This window comes from Austrofundulus limnaeus, unplaced genomic scaffold (genome assembly GCF_001266775.1).
Source record: "Austrofundulus limnaeus strain Quisiro unplaced genomic scaffold, Austrofundulus_limnaeus-1.0 Scaffold261, whole genome shotgun sequence".
NCBI classification, from domain to species: Eukaryota; Metazoa; Chordata; class Actinopteri; order Cyprinodontiformes; family Rivulidae; genus Austrofundulus; species Austrofundulus limnaeus.
This window is the reverse complement of record NW_013952663.1, coordinates 434,789-451,107: the sequence shown is the minus strand read 5'-3', so window position 1 is coordinate 451,107 and position 16,319 is coordinate 434,789. Positions and strand designations below refer to the sequence as shown.

Genomic DNA, 16,319 nt, shown 5'->3' with positions numbered 1-16,319 from the left:
CTGTATATATACATATATATAAGGGGTGCAACTGGATTTCATGTGGTGGGGGAGTACTCAATAAACAAGTGGAATGGATTGGATAACGACGCACCAAAGAGGATCTCTTACACTATAATTTAAAGGGAAACTGACAGATTTATGATCATATATTTTAGTAAGTAATGAAATATCAAATGGTTATTTATTCTGACCACATCATATTGAATTTTTGTAAAAAATAAAATACATATTTTTTACACCAAAACAATTTAGGGGGGCTTTAAATATTCTAGGGGGGCTCCAGCCCCCCTAAAATAGGCCTAGTGACGCCACTGCTGGGTGTACATCTACAACTCATTACCTTATGATGCCAGCACTGTTCAAGATGGCTGCCACAGCTAGCCAACAAAAACCAACACAAAAATGCTAAAACTCCATCAGTTTTACAGATATTGATTTAAGAGTTGGTGTGGTAGCAGCTGAGAGTTATCTCAACACATACTCTGAGCACTAATGTCTTTCATGATATTATGCAATGAAACAGTTTAAACGATTTTAGCCTAAATCTCTTGCATGAAAAATGGTGGGCAATATGCATCTTTTCAAATAACACTAGGTCTTGATTTTTTTCAATACATATATTTTTTTGGTTTGCTTTATTTGTCCAAATGTTTTCATACTTAAGGTTATATAAGGTTTCACCCACTCAACAGGCTCTGGGCTCCTTTGTCATATTTGTTTGTTACATAACTGGGTGAATGTTTTTTCAGCGGCTGACAGGTCCTGATTGCAAGAGGGGCCAATTCAGCCTATATTTATCATTCAATATTAATGGGGCCCTTCATAGATGTGCAAATGACTCGAGCCGTGCGCACTGATGCAACCATAAATCCATTTCAGATGAGCTCAGATCCAGAGAAGGCGGCAGGATGAATTTTTTTTACAAAAAAAGAGCTTTAGCTCATGTTTGTGCACTTCTGCATTCCCTGAATTACATTTTTGATGTGTTCCAGTCTTCATGTTTTTTGTTTTTCTTTTCCAACATTCATGTCTGTTTTTCATGCAGCRCTGCCCTGTGGCCTGAGGTCAGGGAGGATTGAATTTCATCTTTTTCTATAGTATACTAGTGCAGCTTCTTTTAATTCTAAGGATTTACATATCAGGGATTGCTGATTTTAAAACAAGGCAAACACAAAATGAGCATTCTTTAAACAAAAATCTGAYGTGATCTCTCAGTGATGGATGTTGAGGATCTGCCAGGTGCTGCTAATCCAGAGCACATGATGAAAGGATCATCAACAGCCGAGAACCTTTATAAAAGCAAAACTTTTTCTGAGTTTGCTGCTTAAGAACCTTKGAAGTGTTAATGCTGAAAAGTGAAGACATTGGCTGCGATGGGAGAGAACCGTTTGCTGCTGCCTGTCATTGTGAAAAGAGTTCTAACACCAGGAGAAATGATTCTCAAGTGGAAACCATTCGAGATTGTTGCCGTGATTTTTCAGAAGAGAGGAGGAAGTTCAGCCATTGTCATAAAACTTTGCTAAGGAAAAAAAAACTGGAAACCAAAAGAGCTCCTTCTCTGATTCTGTGGGTTTTGGCTAGCACGGTGAATGTAAAACAGTAAAATCAGAGAACAACTAAACAAGTACGGCTTGTTTGACAAGGCTGTCAGGAGGAAGTGCTCTGAATGGACTTTAAAGGCGCAGATTTGGTTTCAGAAGTTGCATCTAAACAAACTGCAAAGCATCTGAAATAATGTGCTTCAGGCAGGACCAATGCAGAAACTATGGGCTCTAATGTAGGATAAATGTAGCCAAAACCAAACTGAAGAAATCAGCACAAACACATCTGTCCAACATGGTGGTGGAGGGTTGATGATTTAGGCTTTTTCAGACATAAATATTGACCTGATTTGGGTTTAGTGCAGGACAATGATCCAAAGCCAGGCAGAAATATAGTCCTTTTAGTCAAACCATAAAAATACAGTGATGTTCAATTTGTTAGGTCTCAGAGTAGATGTTTGGGATCACTCTCCAACATTTAAGTCAATATCTGTTAAACTGACCATATGGTAGCCATCTTTAATTTGAATGACTCCAAAAAAAGTTAATCAGTTGTTGATCCTGTCCAAGTGACACTGATGCATTTGGATATCTACAAATATAAATTTTTAAATCTTTTATTGTTTGCCGTGTAGTGATTCATGAGATATTGTGTTAAAAAAACTGACAGAACACAAGCACTCACAGACATACGCAAAAACCGTTATTGACCTCTTTTGGCCGGCAGGCAATAAAAAGGCTAAAATAGACAAGAATTGGCATGTAGCAGTGGCTCAGTCAAAGTCCAGGCCTAAACCTGACATGTGAAGGGGGGATAGGCTGCCTAAATTGAAATCAAATCTCAAGAAAAGTGGTTTAGAAATTGCTTTTTGTGATGTTTTTGGTGTCTTAAAGAAGATGATTGCTTCAAGTTTTTGATGTTAAAGGTAGTTCTGTAAAGTACTGAATGATAGCAGGTAATTTTATTTATACTCACTGCTTCTGTGCTAAAGGAGAAGCTAAAGATAAAGGATGGATGGATGGATGGATGGATGGATGGATGGATGGATGGTTTTAATTCTTCCAAAATTGTGACCCTGTTGAAAAATGTCTCTTTGTCTTTCATCTTTAAGCACTTTCCATTTATTTCCAAACGCCGGAGTAAAAAGAATAGTTTTAAACAAATAATTTCCTGAWAAGTTTTACTCTTCCAAACAAAGACCACTTGTCTGGAGTTCAGATCCAAAAAACTTCAGATGAACAGCCCTTGAAAGATATTTGAACACGTGGAGGGACAGGAGGGCCTTGTTGACAGGGATTAAGTTTACTAGGCCCACATGATGAAAAATACTCACATTTAAGTGTACACAGCACGAACGTCAGAATAAATCCTTAAAACTTTTATTTGACCAGGTGGGTCAGCTGTGAAACAGTTCACGTTTAGAAACGAAGGGCACTGCCAAAAAAAAAAAGCTACTGCAAAGTCAACAGACGAGCTGCAGAGCGGCCCAGTGATCAGATTTAATATGAAACAGAGGGGAAGCGCTCTGCTGAGCAGTGGGCCTCCCATCTTTGGGCCCAATCACGCTGCGTACACAAGTGAAAAATTATCTTAGCGGGCCGTTTGGTGGATTTGCTCTGAAATGCGGAGGGCCATTTTGATCAAAYTGTCTGTGACTCATTTCTAGGAAGGGGGGAAAAAGTATAAAAATCTGGCAGACTGAGAAAAGTGGCAGAGGAAAGGCAATCTTAAAAAAGAACTAAATTTCCATCTTCAAGCTGCTGTTGAGAAAAATCAAAGAAAAGCTGCAAATCCTGAAAGAAGACGACGGTGAAGGATGAAATTAATCAGCRGGTTCAACTGGAGGCAGGATTCTCATCAGGAAGATTTTTTAAAAGGTTTGTTTGAAACTCATTTGTGCTAGTTGACCAAATTTATAAGAAACTTCTTAAATGAATGCATATCACCYATCATTTTTTATGAGTTTAAAGTGCCTGAAACAGTAAGAAAACACCTCAGTATTTAATAAACATKGCATAATACACATAATTTTATCCATTTTGTCACATAACTGTCATATTTTCTTCAGTCAAAGTGAAACAGGAAGTGACATCAAAGGGGAACTCTTTAAGAAAAGAAACTGTTTATTGAACCAATATTATTTGAACTCGGACTCTTCTTCATCTCTGATAGTGACTCAAATAATTTAAAGAAACATCAGGTTCTTCTCTAAAGTCTGCGTTGTCGGCCATTGTAGTGAAGCATTGTTGACATGCAGACATTCCCCTTTGACATCACTTCCTGTTACTTCACATGTCAATATCTCAACAACTGTTCATTTCAACAATGTGAATTYCATTTATGTTTATTTTTTGCAATATRTTATCTTTGCAAAAATGCATTCCAAAATTATGACCTTACAAATTATTACAAAACTTTGATGTCACAGGTACTTTAAAGTTGAGCTCTTAAATGTTAGAGTTGTAATATTTATTTATTTCCCCCAAACTTTAAAAATACTGTTAGTCTCAGTCTGTTAGCACTCAGAATTTGAGGTGTACTGTAGATCACTCTCAGCTACTACCACACCAGACGTTAGCTCAAAGTCTGTCAAGAGGCTCTCAAACTGGGGTCCCAGGAMCCCCAAGGGTCCACAAGCCCTATCTTGGGGGTCCTCAAAAAAATTTCAATAAATGTTTTTTTAGGATTTTATTTGAGAAATGAACAGGAGGAACAATGCACTAGTAAAACAAACATACTAAACCAAACAAAAACATAATATTCTCATAATATTTAGCAAGGGATTTATGAGGGGGTCCCTGGAAATTTTTCACTCTTGTAAGGGGTCCTCAGATACAAAAAGTTTGAAAAACCCTGGACTAAATTATAGTACTTTATGTAGACTGAGCCTGATTTGCTGCGGCAATCATACTAATTAACTCCACTACTTGTAGGTCCAACGAAGATGTTCTGCAAGTTCCATTAAAAYACAAAGAATGTGATTTTTTTGCTGACTCTGACAAACAAATGCACAAGAGCAAAACCATTATTGCCCCGTCTTTGTCGGTGGGCGATAAAGAGATGTTTCAGGGAGTGATCATTCCAGTATGTGGAAGGAGGTGGACAGGGAAACAGAGCTCGCCRTGTTCAAAACGTGTGAAATATCCAGAGTTAATGTGAAAGTGTAATTTTACTGAAACATACCTGCAACAACACAGATCTCTGGCTCTCTCCTGCTGTTCGCTGCCCCAGACAGGGAGGAAATCATTTTCAGTTCATCCCCACCACGCTGAATTCTTGCTTTCAAATCCACATGTACCTGTCTCTCTGGTTAACCCCCACCTTTCACAGCCAGAGCACACACACACAAACACACACACATAACCTTTCCACGGTTGAATGCATACAGGAATGTGTGGGGAATGACACAAGCCAGAAAAAAAAAAAGGATCTGGTCTGCTCTCTGCCTAAAAGCAGTCTTTATGAGCGGGCCATTCAGACCCACCGGACAAAGCTGAGGCGAGATTTGTACTATATGAGGGGTCAAAGGTCGCCCAAAGCACTGACAGAAGTAGAAACCAGAGATGAATGCCCGTCTGTCTTTTAGCCCCCAAAACAGATTTGCTCCAACAGGGAAAATTCATGCAACACTGTGACTTAGAGGAGAAGGAAAAAAAACACTTCCTGTAACATTTACTCATCATTATTTATCTCTTCTCACACAGGTCAATAGTTTACGGGCCATACGGGAGTAACAGAACAAGAGGAATGATTCGGAAACACGGAAATAATCAAAGCACATTAATCAGTGAACCTAAACACATTTAGCAACCCTATCGGCTGAGTTTTAGAAGAAAAAAAGACAGAAAGAAAGAAGGGAGAGGGAAACAAAGTGTGCGCATGTGTGTGAGGAAGAGTTTAAGCTTGCTGCGCTATAAGCTGCTCTCAGCCCACGGCACAAGAAAAGAAAAGAACATCTCTTCATGATTAAAAGCACCGAGGACCAGGAAGGAAAACCGAGCGAGGAGGACAAGCTCGGAGGCCTCGGGGGTGAAGGTTCTCTGCAGAAACAAACCAAAGGCTTCAAGAAAGTTAAGCTGGGGCATGCACAGGGAGTGAAAGTCAACTCCAGACTTTACCGTCTCCTTTTTTTAAAATCATAAAAGGAAAAAAAAGACAGGATAGATGAGAAACAGATTTGAGCTGCAAAGAAACCAGAAAAAAATGGACATTTTATTTCATTGATCTCAAACAGTTCTGACAGGATTATATTTACCCAAACATAAAACCCAACCACAAACATGTATTTTGTTTGTGTTTACCAGCAGTGGAAGAAAAGCACATTAGAGAGCACAGCAGCCCAGAAAAACCCAGAAACATCAGCAGGGTTTGACAAAGTAGCTCCTTTAATCGTCTGCTGCTTTTTTTCCCCTTGAATTCAGGTCAGAGGTATCATGGGTCACTGGAACAAGCCTGTTACCAGACCGGAGACAGGTAATTCATGGAGTTTTTTCACTTTGGGTCCACAGGGACCCCCATGAAACCTCCATACGATAACATCCAAGTCCATTTTTGCCGTTTTTACACCTCACTTGCTGTGAGAATGACTTTCTAACAGGCTGAACATCTGCAGAGACCGAAGGACATGTTAATAACCCAAGAAATAATGTCTCAGATTGCAAATACTGGTGTGCAGGTTAATTGCACACACAGTGATGAACATTTTATGACATTTTAAACCTACTTCTCCAAGACCACATTTTTATAATCTTTAAGGAAATTTGGAATTTTAAGTTGCAAGTGACTTTTTATTCAACAAATAAAACACATGGTCTTCAGCGTTATTTCACTTTTAAAAACWGTTTTATTTTTAAGCCTCTCAAAAACAGAAATATATGAAAAATAACCAGTACAACTCTCGCTTAAACCTTTTATTTTATCCCTTCATCCTGTTTATTTGGTAAACTGTTTACAACCTTTTTTAAAAAAATGTCAAACTATTTTTTCTTAAAATATTTAGAATTTGTAACTCGCAACACGAATTGAGAAAAAATTTGCAGAGGCGGGTTGGTCTCGGTTTCGTGTTGCACAAGCTGCTCATTTCAGGAGGCGAAACCTCTTCTTTGCACCAGGTAGATTATTCACCTGGTGCTAAGAAGTCAGATGTCAAAAGGTCGTTCCAACCCTTCAACAGATGCAGCTCAAGGAGGCTGCAGCAGGTTTAGGGGATTAAACAGTGGTATTAGTGCTCGGCTCACTAACATTGTTTGCATTCCACACAAATCAAAAGAGACAACCTGGGTGTTAGCCTGCTAGCTAGCTTTGCAGAAGCATTGATACCAAACAGTTAAAAGCATTGTAAGTAGTTTTGGGACAATTGTGACAACATTTTGATAAAGTTTCAAGTATGTATTAAAACAAAAATGTAAAAGGCGGTTGCACGTATTACAGATTCTCAAAGCTAAGCTTCACAGCTGATAGGTAACAACAGCGATGYRGTTTTCTTAACTAAACWTAACWTTTTTTTTCAATTCATTGCTTTACTGAAGTGTTTTATCAGCATGGGAAGACTAAGTAACACAATTTAAAAGAAAATAAAGGGCACTTTTCTGCTAATTAAACAGCAGCCCAAAAGTACTGTTAGCTTTTCMCGCTAAACCAAATGAGTAATGCTACAATGTGTTAGCCGATGATAGCTTTGCATTATTGTCCATGCAAAATAAAAAATACTTTGTGTCATTTGAAACAGAAACACTTGCCTGCTTACTACATACCAGAGAACAATCAAAATGCACTTAAAATTTACTGTAACCTCAAAATGAAACAGACAGCATCACACCGAGACTTCTGCTTTATAAAATTGGCATTAAAGAACACTTTGACAAATACATGGCACTGGAAGATGGAAATACAGAAACAAGAATAAGAWAAAGTACATTATCACTTATTTTAAKAAAAAACAAGTTTTGAGGCCAGATCTTATTCATTGAGTTGAAAACCAATTATACAGTGTTCTCTGGTCTCTGAGTCCACTCGGTTCTGGTTCTGGATGATTATAGCATAACTGAGCTGCCGGGCAGAAAYATCCAACAAAAACACAGCTGAAGAAAAAACTGATGGAATCACAGAAGATTACAATTCACTCTGAAATGACGAAAGTGCCGAAATGTCTCTGTGCCTTATTTGTTCTCAGACATTTCTGAGCTGTCAGAGCCAGACTGAGGAAGATGAGGAGCCTGATTAGGGCAGGTACAGAACTCCTTCAAGTCTGTACTACACGTCACACCTGAGTTAAGAGGAGGTACTTTTAAAATATAATGAAACAAAAGAAGTCCCAAAGTTAAAATGTTAAATTTTAACATAAAAAWGATGATCCAGGATTAATGAAAAGACACATTTCTCTTTTCTAATTACAACACATACTGTATATCAAAATGACAAATCTTACATTAGCATTTTCTTTTCTTTCCTTTGGTTAAAGGTTAGACATTTTTTTAAAACAAGTAAGTAAATGATCAATTTCAGATTGAGAAGAAACTTTAGAAATAGTGTAAACTCTGGTCTGTCACTCCTCGTGGTTTGGCAGATGTTTCGGCTCCTATTCTTGGTCGATGTAAAAATACTGAAAGTGTAAAAATGACTGCATGACTTTATCACCTGGTCACTCCGGGTGACAGGTTCCAGCCAGTTTCTTGACAAGTTTCATCAGTCATTCTTACTGGCTGATTTCTCCCCCCCTCCTCTTCTTCCTGGTAATGAATACATTCTCCCTTCTTCCTCGGAGTCCGTGTACAAAGTGGGTCACAGGAAAAGATCCAGACTGCTTTTGGACACACTTGCACACCTGTGTGCTCTATTCACATCCAGGATAGAAGGCAGAGCAGCTAGAAAGTCACAGTTGCAGTGCCCTTATTTTGAAAGGTCATTGTCTGGATGCTGGAAAGGATTTTTCTCTGATGCCCAGCTAAAGTCACTCCCATGTGAAGCAGATCTCTGGGATGAGGGGAAACAAGAAATCATTAATTAAAAAGGAATGTGGACCTTTTTTCTAAATGTAAAAAACTAAAACAAGCTACAAGGCAGAAGCTGTAAATTAAAAAAAGTAAGACAGTTATAATTTTAGATAAGTAAAACAGGAACTGGAACTGACTGTGCCGTGATTTGGGCCAGCTGATCCATGGAGTTGAAGCCCGCCTGCAGGAAGCTGTCCTCATAGCGCTCCATCTTGATGGCCCTCAGCCATTCCCCGATTGAAGAGCATGGCGAGAGGGCTAAAGGTGCACGCTGGTCCAGCAGGGGGTAGGACGGCCTGGGGGACAGAGTTCACAAACAAAGCAGAAGCTTACATTCACCGTCACCAAAACAGCAGTGAGCAGCTCATACGTATCCTCCAGCAACATTCCAGCTGAAGAGCGGAAATACAATCTGAGGCTGAGTGACTGACGGGGACAAACAAAGGGATTTGTCAGGGGCGGAGTGACTTCAGCTGCATGCAACCAGCTGACAGACAGAATGCGAGTGAAGGGAAATGGGCACAGCAAGCGGCTGACAGGTCACAGCAGGACTCTGAGGTAGTTTCTCAGAGTGGGCAGTAGGGGGTTAATGTCTGCACTGTGACAGTCAGAACTTTGAATGGACCTAAAGAAAGAGACATTAAAGCCCATTTCAACAGGGAGCACAAATATTGCTGGCATCATCTTTGAGTTAACAGGACCATCTGTCACACTGACACAATGATATAGATCACTTTGTCAGTAATGATGCTGATGCTGTCATTAAGACATACCAACTACAGTGCAGGACAAAGCTGTAATAGAAATGCATATGTTAAAAACAGACGACACGAAAAGTGACTAATTATGTTTGAATCTTAGTACTACAACACGAGTCACTTCAATCATAGCAGAGCTGCACAGGATCAACTGAAGATGCTTCTTTTCGACATTTAGCTTGGGTTAAAGGGATGGTTTGATTCGTTTGAAAAGTTATAAGCAATATCTTAACTACTGTAGATAACTCAGAGTTTAATTTTGGTTAGACTGATAAACTAAAGGCTAGTCTAAGACGGGATTACTGTGGACTTTGAATAGTACCAACCTCTAAAATGTCACTTTTACATTGTTGATAATTTCCCATGACAGAGAGGTGCCCCAGGCTTTGTCAGAAGTGCTACAGTAGCTTTGCTTTACAAAAACAAAACCCCCAAATAATCCTACTGAGTAATGTGAAATTGTATCAAGATGGCAGCAATCCGCTTTGAATGTGGCCCAGTTTCAACAAGACAGGAATTCATCAATCTGATCGGAATTAAACCATTTCTCCAAATGGAAGTCAATCAAAAAGCTTTAATGTTCATAACCTCTCTATGGAAATCCACTTCCAAAATATCTGAACTGCCTCTTTAATGTGGTATAAATGACTCTAATTGGTGTTTGACTCAGTAATTTTTGGCTTTCATAGTAAGAAATTAACTTGCCATAAATGTATTAATGTCAACAAGGAGAGGATGCAGCATGATCATAAATGAGACCAAAACACCATTAGAAGCTTTTAACGTGGTTTAAATGCATCTGATTTGTTTTCAGCTGTCAGGAAAAAACAACATGACTGCAACACATCCATTACAGGATAAACAAAAGGATGGTCTGAATTAGACTGTTATGTGATCTCTGATATCAGACATGCTACCAAAACATATTAAGATCTGGATTTATTAAAGTGGTATGTGACCTAATAACATTAAAATCCAGAGAATTCACATTTTCTGCAAAAATACAGTGTGAATGCTTAATGATACATTTTTTGCTGAATAGCTAAAAAAGCTGTTCTAGCCTAAAAAAGCAACAAAAAGTAGCTGAAATTAGTCTAAAGAAACAAAAAAGAATGACGGCTAAATAAAATTATCACAAAAAGGTGAATTTAGGGTCAAATTAGATAAAGTAATAAGCACAATAAACAACTGAAAATAGTAAAAAGCAGCTCAAAGAAGCATGAAAAGCTTAACAGCAGAAATAAGATGAAAGATGCACAAACAAGTTGAATTTAAAAGAATAGAAAAAAAGGGTGAAAAAACTAAAATCAGCAAAATAGTAGCCGAAGCAAGCTAACGTTAGCACAAAGAAGTAAAAGAAAAAACAAAACCAGAACAAAAGGTAAAAATTACAAGGGTTTTAAGGATGCTGAAGACGGCTCCATTCATTTACAATAAGAAAAACATGGATGAAAAATCAAAAAATCTCAAAAAGTATAAATTTCCAAAGTACCAAACGTCATAACCGAAATGTTTTGAAGGAGTTGAACTTTTTGAAAAATAAAAAGTTGAAATAGCACGAAAATTGCAGAACAAGTTATGTGCCAAATATGCACAAAAGAAAAATGGGTCTTAGTGGTGTAAGACTATGAAAGAATGGACATGATGCCGTTTTTTTTTTCCTTTGAGGGTTTCTAAATTTAAATTATTTCACTCTTACCCTCCTCCTTCTTGAGCAACTATTTTTAGCGACGCAGGGTTGCGTATGAGTTTGTCCAGAGCGCTAACAAGGTCCGCGAAGCGAGGACGAGCCGAGCGGTCCTTCTGCCAGCAGTCCAACATCAGCTGGTGTAGGTGGGTGGGGCAGTCGGGTGGCGGGGGAAGCCGGTAGTCTTGTTCTATGGCATTGATTACCTGACAGGGAGACAAATGATTGCTGCTCAAACAAGTGTTCAACATACCTGGATCAATGTTTTCTTGTTAGGAATTTGGTCAGGGTGCAAACAAGGGGAAAACATAATAATCACAGAATCCAAATTAAGTCATTTTACAATTTAAAGTAATATTTAACTATTAAATGAGTGACTTATGCAGTTCAGAGACTGTTTAATGTGTTAAATTAGGGATAAAAATGTTTAAACTCACATCCTGGTTGCTCATATCCCAGTAGGGTCTTTCTCCAAAAGACATGACCTCCCACATAACGATGCCATAGCTCCACACGTCTGAGGCTGAAGTAAACTTTCTGAAGGCTATCGCCTCCGGTGCTGTCCAGCGGATAGGAATCTTACCTCCCTGCACGGAAAAAGTAAGMGTTGGCTACTGTGAAACGTCACGTCATGGCAGATTTTTACAAAGCATTAAATAGCATTTTGACGAATGTCATCTGAGGACATTCGGCCGTCTCACCAGGGAACTGGTGTACGTCGGGTCAGAGGAGTTCTCCTGTAAGAAGCGCGACAAGCCGAAGTCCGAAACCTTGCACACCAGGTTGCTGTTGATCAGGATGTTGCGGGCAGCCAGGTCTCTGTGGACGTAGCTCATCTCTGCCAGGTACTTCATGCCCGAGGCGATGCCGCGCAACATCCCCACCAGCTGGATGGGAGTGAACTGGCTGTCATTCAGCTACAGAGAGCAGAGCAGAGAGGAAGAAAAAAAATCAGCTGGAGAATAAATGACAACACTGTGTCTCATACAGTTGACAGTTCATGTACTTCGTGTCAAACTGACCCGCAGAAACGAGTCCAGCGCTCCGTTCTCCATAAACTCGGTGAGGATCATGACTGGACAGCTGGCAGTGATGATTCCCTCAAGATGGATGATGTTGGGGTGCTGGAACTGGCCCATGATGGATGCCTCRGACAGAAAGTCCCTCCTCTGCTTGTCCGTGTAGCCTCCTTTCAGGGTCTTAATTGCTACGTAGTTTTCTTTTTTCCCGGGGATTTTCAGCCGTCCTCGACAGACCTCCCCGAACTCGCCTGCAGCGCCGCAGACACACAAACGCACGTTAGAGCTGCTTTCTGCCACATTAAGAGCATGGCTCTTGTATTTAACGAATGTAAAGTTTGCTTGAAGCAAGCGCTGCCCTTTTTGTTTAAAGGAAGCACAATACTGTTGGTAACGTATTTATCAGTTAATTGCTTTATTTCTGTGACTGTATTGAATTTAGTCTGATAAAGAAAAGTCCACACAAGGGTTCAAATGACTGAATCAATTTAAATGAATAAATTAGATATAAACTAAAATGTTCTTTCTAAATAGAACATTCCCAATGAAAAATGGGGGAGGGGAAAAGAGCGGCCTATACGAAGTTCACAGATTTATATTAGTGGGAAAAGCTTGTGGGTGGGGCGTACCGGCACCGATAACCTCCTCTATCTTGACAAAGGAAACATCAATTTCCTTGGCAAATTCTCGCACTGCCTCATTAGGGTCCTCATAGGTGAAAGGGTCGATATAAACCTTGACCCCTGGGAGAGAGAGAGACAAACAGAGTCGTGGGAAAGGACAGAAAAGAAACGTTAGAGAACTGTGAGCAGCAAAAGGACCGGCGCCATTAGAAAAGATTTTTCCTGATGTGACCAGGCTGTAAATGAGCTGAGGTACTGTGTGCAGGGCCTTGATGCGTTACCTTGTCCAGCAAAGTACTGGTTGTTTTTGTCACTCAGCTCTGGATCTTTTATTCGGCTGTGTCGTCTGCAGGCAGAAACAGGTGAATGYGACAGGATTAAGGACACAATGAAGATTTAACTATTTTACAAGTTTATTAAAATCTTTACCAATCCATTGAGACGAACATCTAATATGTGATTATTAGGATGATACAAACACAAAAGCTTAAAACATAAAAAATAAACTTTTTTCCCCCCAATTTTTTTAATGTTTTGAAAATGATTCACCGAAGGGTCGTAAAATATTGTAACTAATTGACAAATCTGTGAAATACTTCACTAACCACAACCCCCTAAGAGTCGTAAAGTGATAAAATGTTTTGAAGGTCGCTCTCTGTTTAAAATACACCCCCATAAATTCGGTTTGGTATATTTTTCTGCCACGAAAACTGCCTCGTTTGGGGAGACTTTTGCTGGCCCTAAACAATCCTCGGAAATCTTCCGAAAACACAATACTAGATGACTTGTAACGGTGAACATCYGAGCCAACCCCTGCGGGTCCTGCTCTTTGACACAAGCGGCTCCATTATAATTCTGCTGGCGCAAACTCATCCCTTACAAGCCTGTAACAAGCCTGTAGCTACTGGATCGCTGCCTTCCTCCATTCCTTACCCTCTCCCACTTCATAAGCCTAAAATAGCAGTGAGCACCACCCTCAGTTAGTGGCAGATCTGGGCCTCGGTGGCTGGCTCTGGTGAGTGTGTGTGTGTGTGTGTGTGTGTGTGTGCCACAAGGTCACAGCTATTGTTCTCCTGTCCTGTGGAAACAGGGTTGGGACGCCTGCATCCTGTCTTTCCCTGCCCTCTACCTCTATCGTCATCTCTCTCTTATCCCAGTGCAGGCACTTTCTCTCTTTCCCGCAGCCGTGATGGCATTCAGCACTATTTACTCAAACAATGAAGCCTCGGGAAAACGTTCTAATGAGCAGAATAGCTTTTAGCTGTGTAAGCGAAAGCCATCATGTRCGTCGCTTTGTCTGAGCTGCTTCACAGAGCGGGTTGAGGTGCGGAAAAATGGTGCAAATCCATCGTTGATAAGATACGACACGCATAAACAAAAGAACAAAGTGGTGCAAAATGGTAAAATTGGGGTCATGGTTGTTATTGGTTTTCGATTTCCCCTCTTTTCTTCCACGTATCCTGTTGTTTAGTCAGCTTCTTTCCCTTGCAAGTCTATCTTCTTCGCTGCCTCTTTTCCTTTTCCCTTGTTCTCACCGTATGCAGTAGGCGGCCACGAAGACGAAAGTGACAAGCAGCAGCATCCCAACAGCGATAAGGATACCAGGTACCAAGAACTGGGAGGCAGAGTCATATCCTGAAAGCCAAAAGAAGAAATTAAAATAAAATGGATGCAAAAGCCAAAATGGAGAAAAGTGCAAGAAGAAAAAAAAAGAAAGATTACAAGAATTTATTTTTTCAACAGGGGCTCAGTACAAGGACACTGCCTCACAGTCAATGAACTCATAACAAAAACTGTGCCTGATAAGAATGTTTAAAAAATCCTGGGAACAAAACAGGGAGTTCCAAGCGTGAGACTTTTCGTCAAGAGCAAACAAGAACATTTTACCATCAGGCAGGGTGCGGAAGACAGCTGCAGAACTGAAGCTGCCATAACCAGCCAGGGTGCGCGCCCGGACCTGCACTTCGTACTGAGTGGCCCTGCGGAGGTCTGTCAGCACCACTTCGTTTCTTTTACTCTCTGTGTACAAGCACTGATTTTCACTCTGTCTCTCCTGCCAAAGCAAACACACACACACACACACACAAAAGACTGAACTCCACATACAGCTGGAGAAAAAAAAAGGTAACACACAGATGTAATAATATCTGTGCTCAAAGTAATCTCAATGTTTACATTAGAAAAATGTCTGGGAAGGGGCATATCRTGCAAAATCCACTTTTTAGCCATTCAATGCATTTTCTTGTGTACCTGGAGTCTCTAGGAGTGCAGAAAGTCTGAATTTAGTCTGTCCAGGTGCTGCGTTTGGGTCATATTTTTCAAGCCGTTCAGTTTTCTCTCTTTTAAATGATGTTTTCTTGCAAGGGAACTGCTAAATAACATCTGGACTTAACAACAATTTGGTCGTCTTCGTTTTTCTCTGGCTCTGGGTCAGACTATGRCTCAAACATGTAAGCCTGGACGGACGAGTCTTGTGTTGTTGGCATATTTTAATTAACTTGTAACTAAAACATGTCTGAGCCAGTATGTAGTTGTAAACCCCTCTATCAATCTACAACCACTCTGGAAGCTGGAGGGGAGATGGGGTGGGAAGCACCTCGTTTTGATTTAAAGGAGACAGCATTCTCAAAGTCGAACAGCCGGGTACTTTGTCACGTGACCATGTTGTAGACAAAGGCTGACATTTTGGTTTGGGGGGAAAATAGGATGAGTTCCTCTATGTGGAAAACAGGAAAGATAGTGAAAAGTTGCGGTAGGACTGCACTTCTCATGTAAAAAAACATCCAGAGATAAATTTTTTTTTTTTTTCTAACTGCAAGAGTGAGGGGAGAGAAATATGACGTGTTGTTGTTCTGCCCCTGCAGACCCCCGTGCTTGTCCTTGTTTAAAAAKAATTGCCTCATTGTTTTGATTTAAAACATACTAAAATTGGCTGAAATGAAGAGTAAAAGAGTAAACACACAAAACTACACACTAACTATAAAATCCAAACATGTTAAAAGTCACAGATCTAATTAATAAAGTCCTGCTCTCACTGGCTCTTCATTGTCACCAATCTCCATTCAAATTTCGCCTCTTTTTATTTTCTTCTTCCTGTAGATTTTTTACTGCTTGTCAGATAACTCTGAGCCTCAGTCAAAAAGGAGGTCTGGGGGATTTATATTTTTTCGGTTTACGAGAAAGATGAGACTGATGATGGACAGCAGTTTTTTTTCCACGAGATTACCGTGTTTCCTGCTCCCTTCAGCTGCAGTTTTCCCCCTTAAAAAATTGGAGGTTGAAATCACGTGACTGAATGACATCACGCAGAAAAGGAGTGAAAGAGTTGTGGAGCTACAATAAGGAGGAATTCAGACCAAAGCATTGCAGTTCCACTTTATATACACCCCCAACTGAATGATTTAAAAGTGAAAAGTAAGGATTTAAAAGCGATATGTCTACTTTAAAGCCTTTGTTTGACTGAAGACAACATGAACTCTGAGCATCAGTAAAAGGTGTTGTAGTTACCTTCTCACAGTAGCGTAGCTGATACTGCAGGATGTTGTAATGCGGCTGAGCAGGGACTAACCATTGCAGAGTCAGGCTGCTTTCTGTGGACTCGCTCTTCCAAATCACAGACACCAGCGACGGCACTGCACAGATGGCAGCAGATTTATTAAACTCACATGAAACCAGCGGCTGTTTACACCTCCATC

The 16,319-nt window shown here is 40.1% G+C and overlaps 1 protein-coding gene across 1 annotated transcript in view; it reads right to left on the bottom strand.

Annotated features, from left to right (window-relative positions):
- Window positions 1–7,357: 7,357 nt before the first annotated feature.
- Window positions 7,358–16,319, bottom strand: part of ephb4a (eph receptor B4a) — a 39,226-nt gene continuing 30,264 nt past the window's right edge. Inside the window, exons 7-17 of the mRNA XM_014020641.1 lie at window positions 16,132–16,256; window positions 14,512–14,677; window positions 14,160–14,259; window positions 12,906–12,970; window positions 12,631–12,744; window positions 12,005–12,252; window positions 11,684–11,899; window positions 11,420–11,569; window positions 10,995–11,188; window positions 8,675–8,833; window positions 7,358–8,517 (exon numbers count right to left, since the gene is read on the bottom strand). Of these exons, the coding sequence (XP_013876095.1) occupies window positions 8,409–8,517; window positions 8,675–8,833; window positions 10,995–11,188; window positions 11,420–11,569; window positions 11,684–11,899; window positions 12,005–12,252; window positions 12,631–12,744; window positions 12,906–12,970; window positions 14,160–14,259; window positions 14,512–14,677; window positions 16,132–16,256 (1,646 nt within the window). The 3' untranslated portion in view covers window positions 7,358–8,408. The remainder of the gene's footprint in view (window positions 8,518–8,674; window positions 8,834–10,994; window positions 11,189–11,419; window positions 11,570–11,683; window positions 11,900–12,004; window positions 12,253–12,630; window positions 12,745–12,905; window positions 12,971–14,159; window positions 14,260–14,511; window positions 14,678–16,131; window positions 16,257–16,319) is intronic.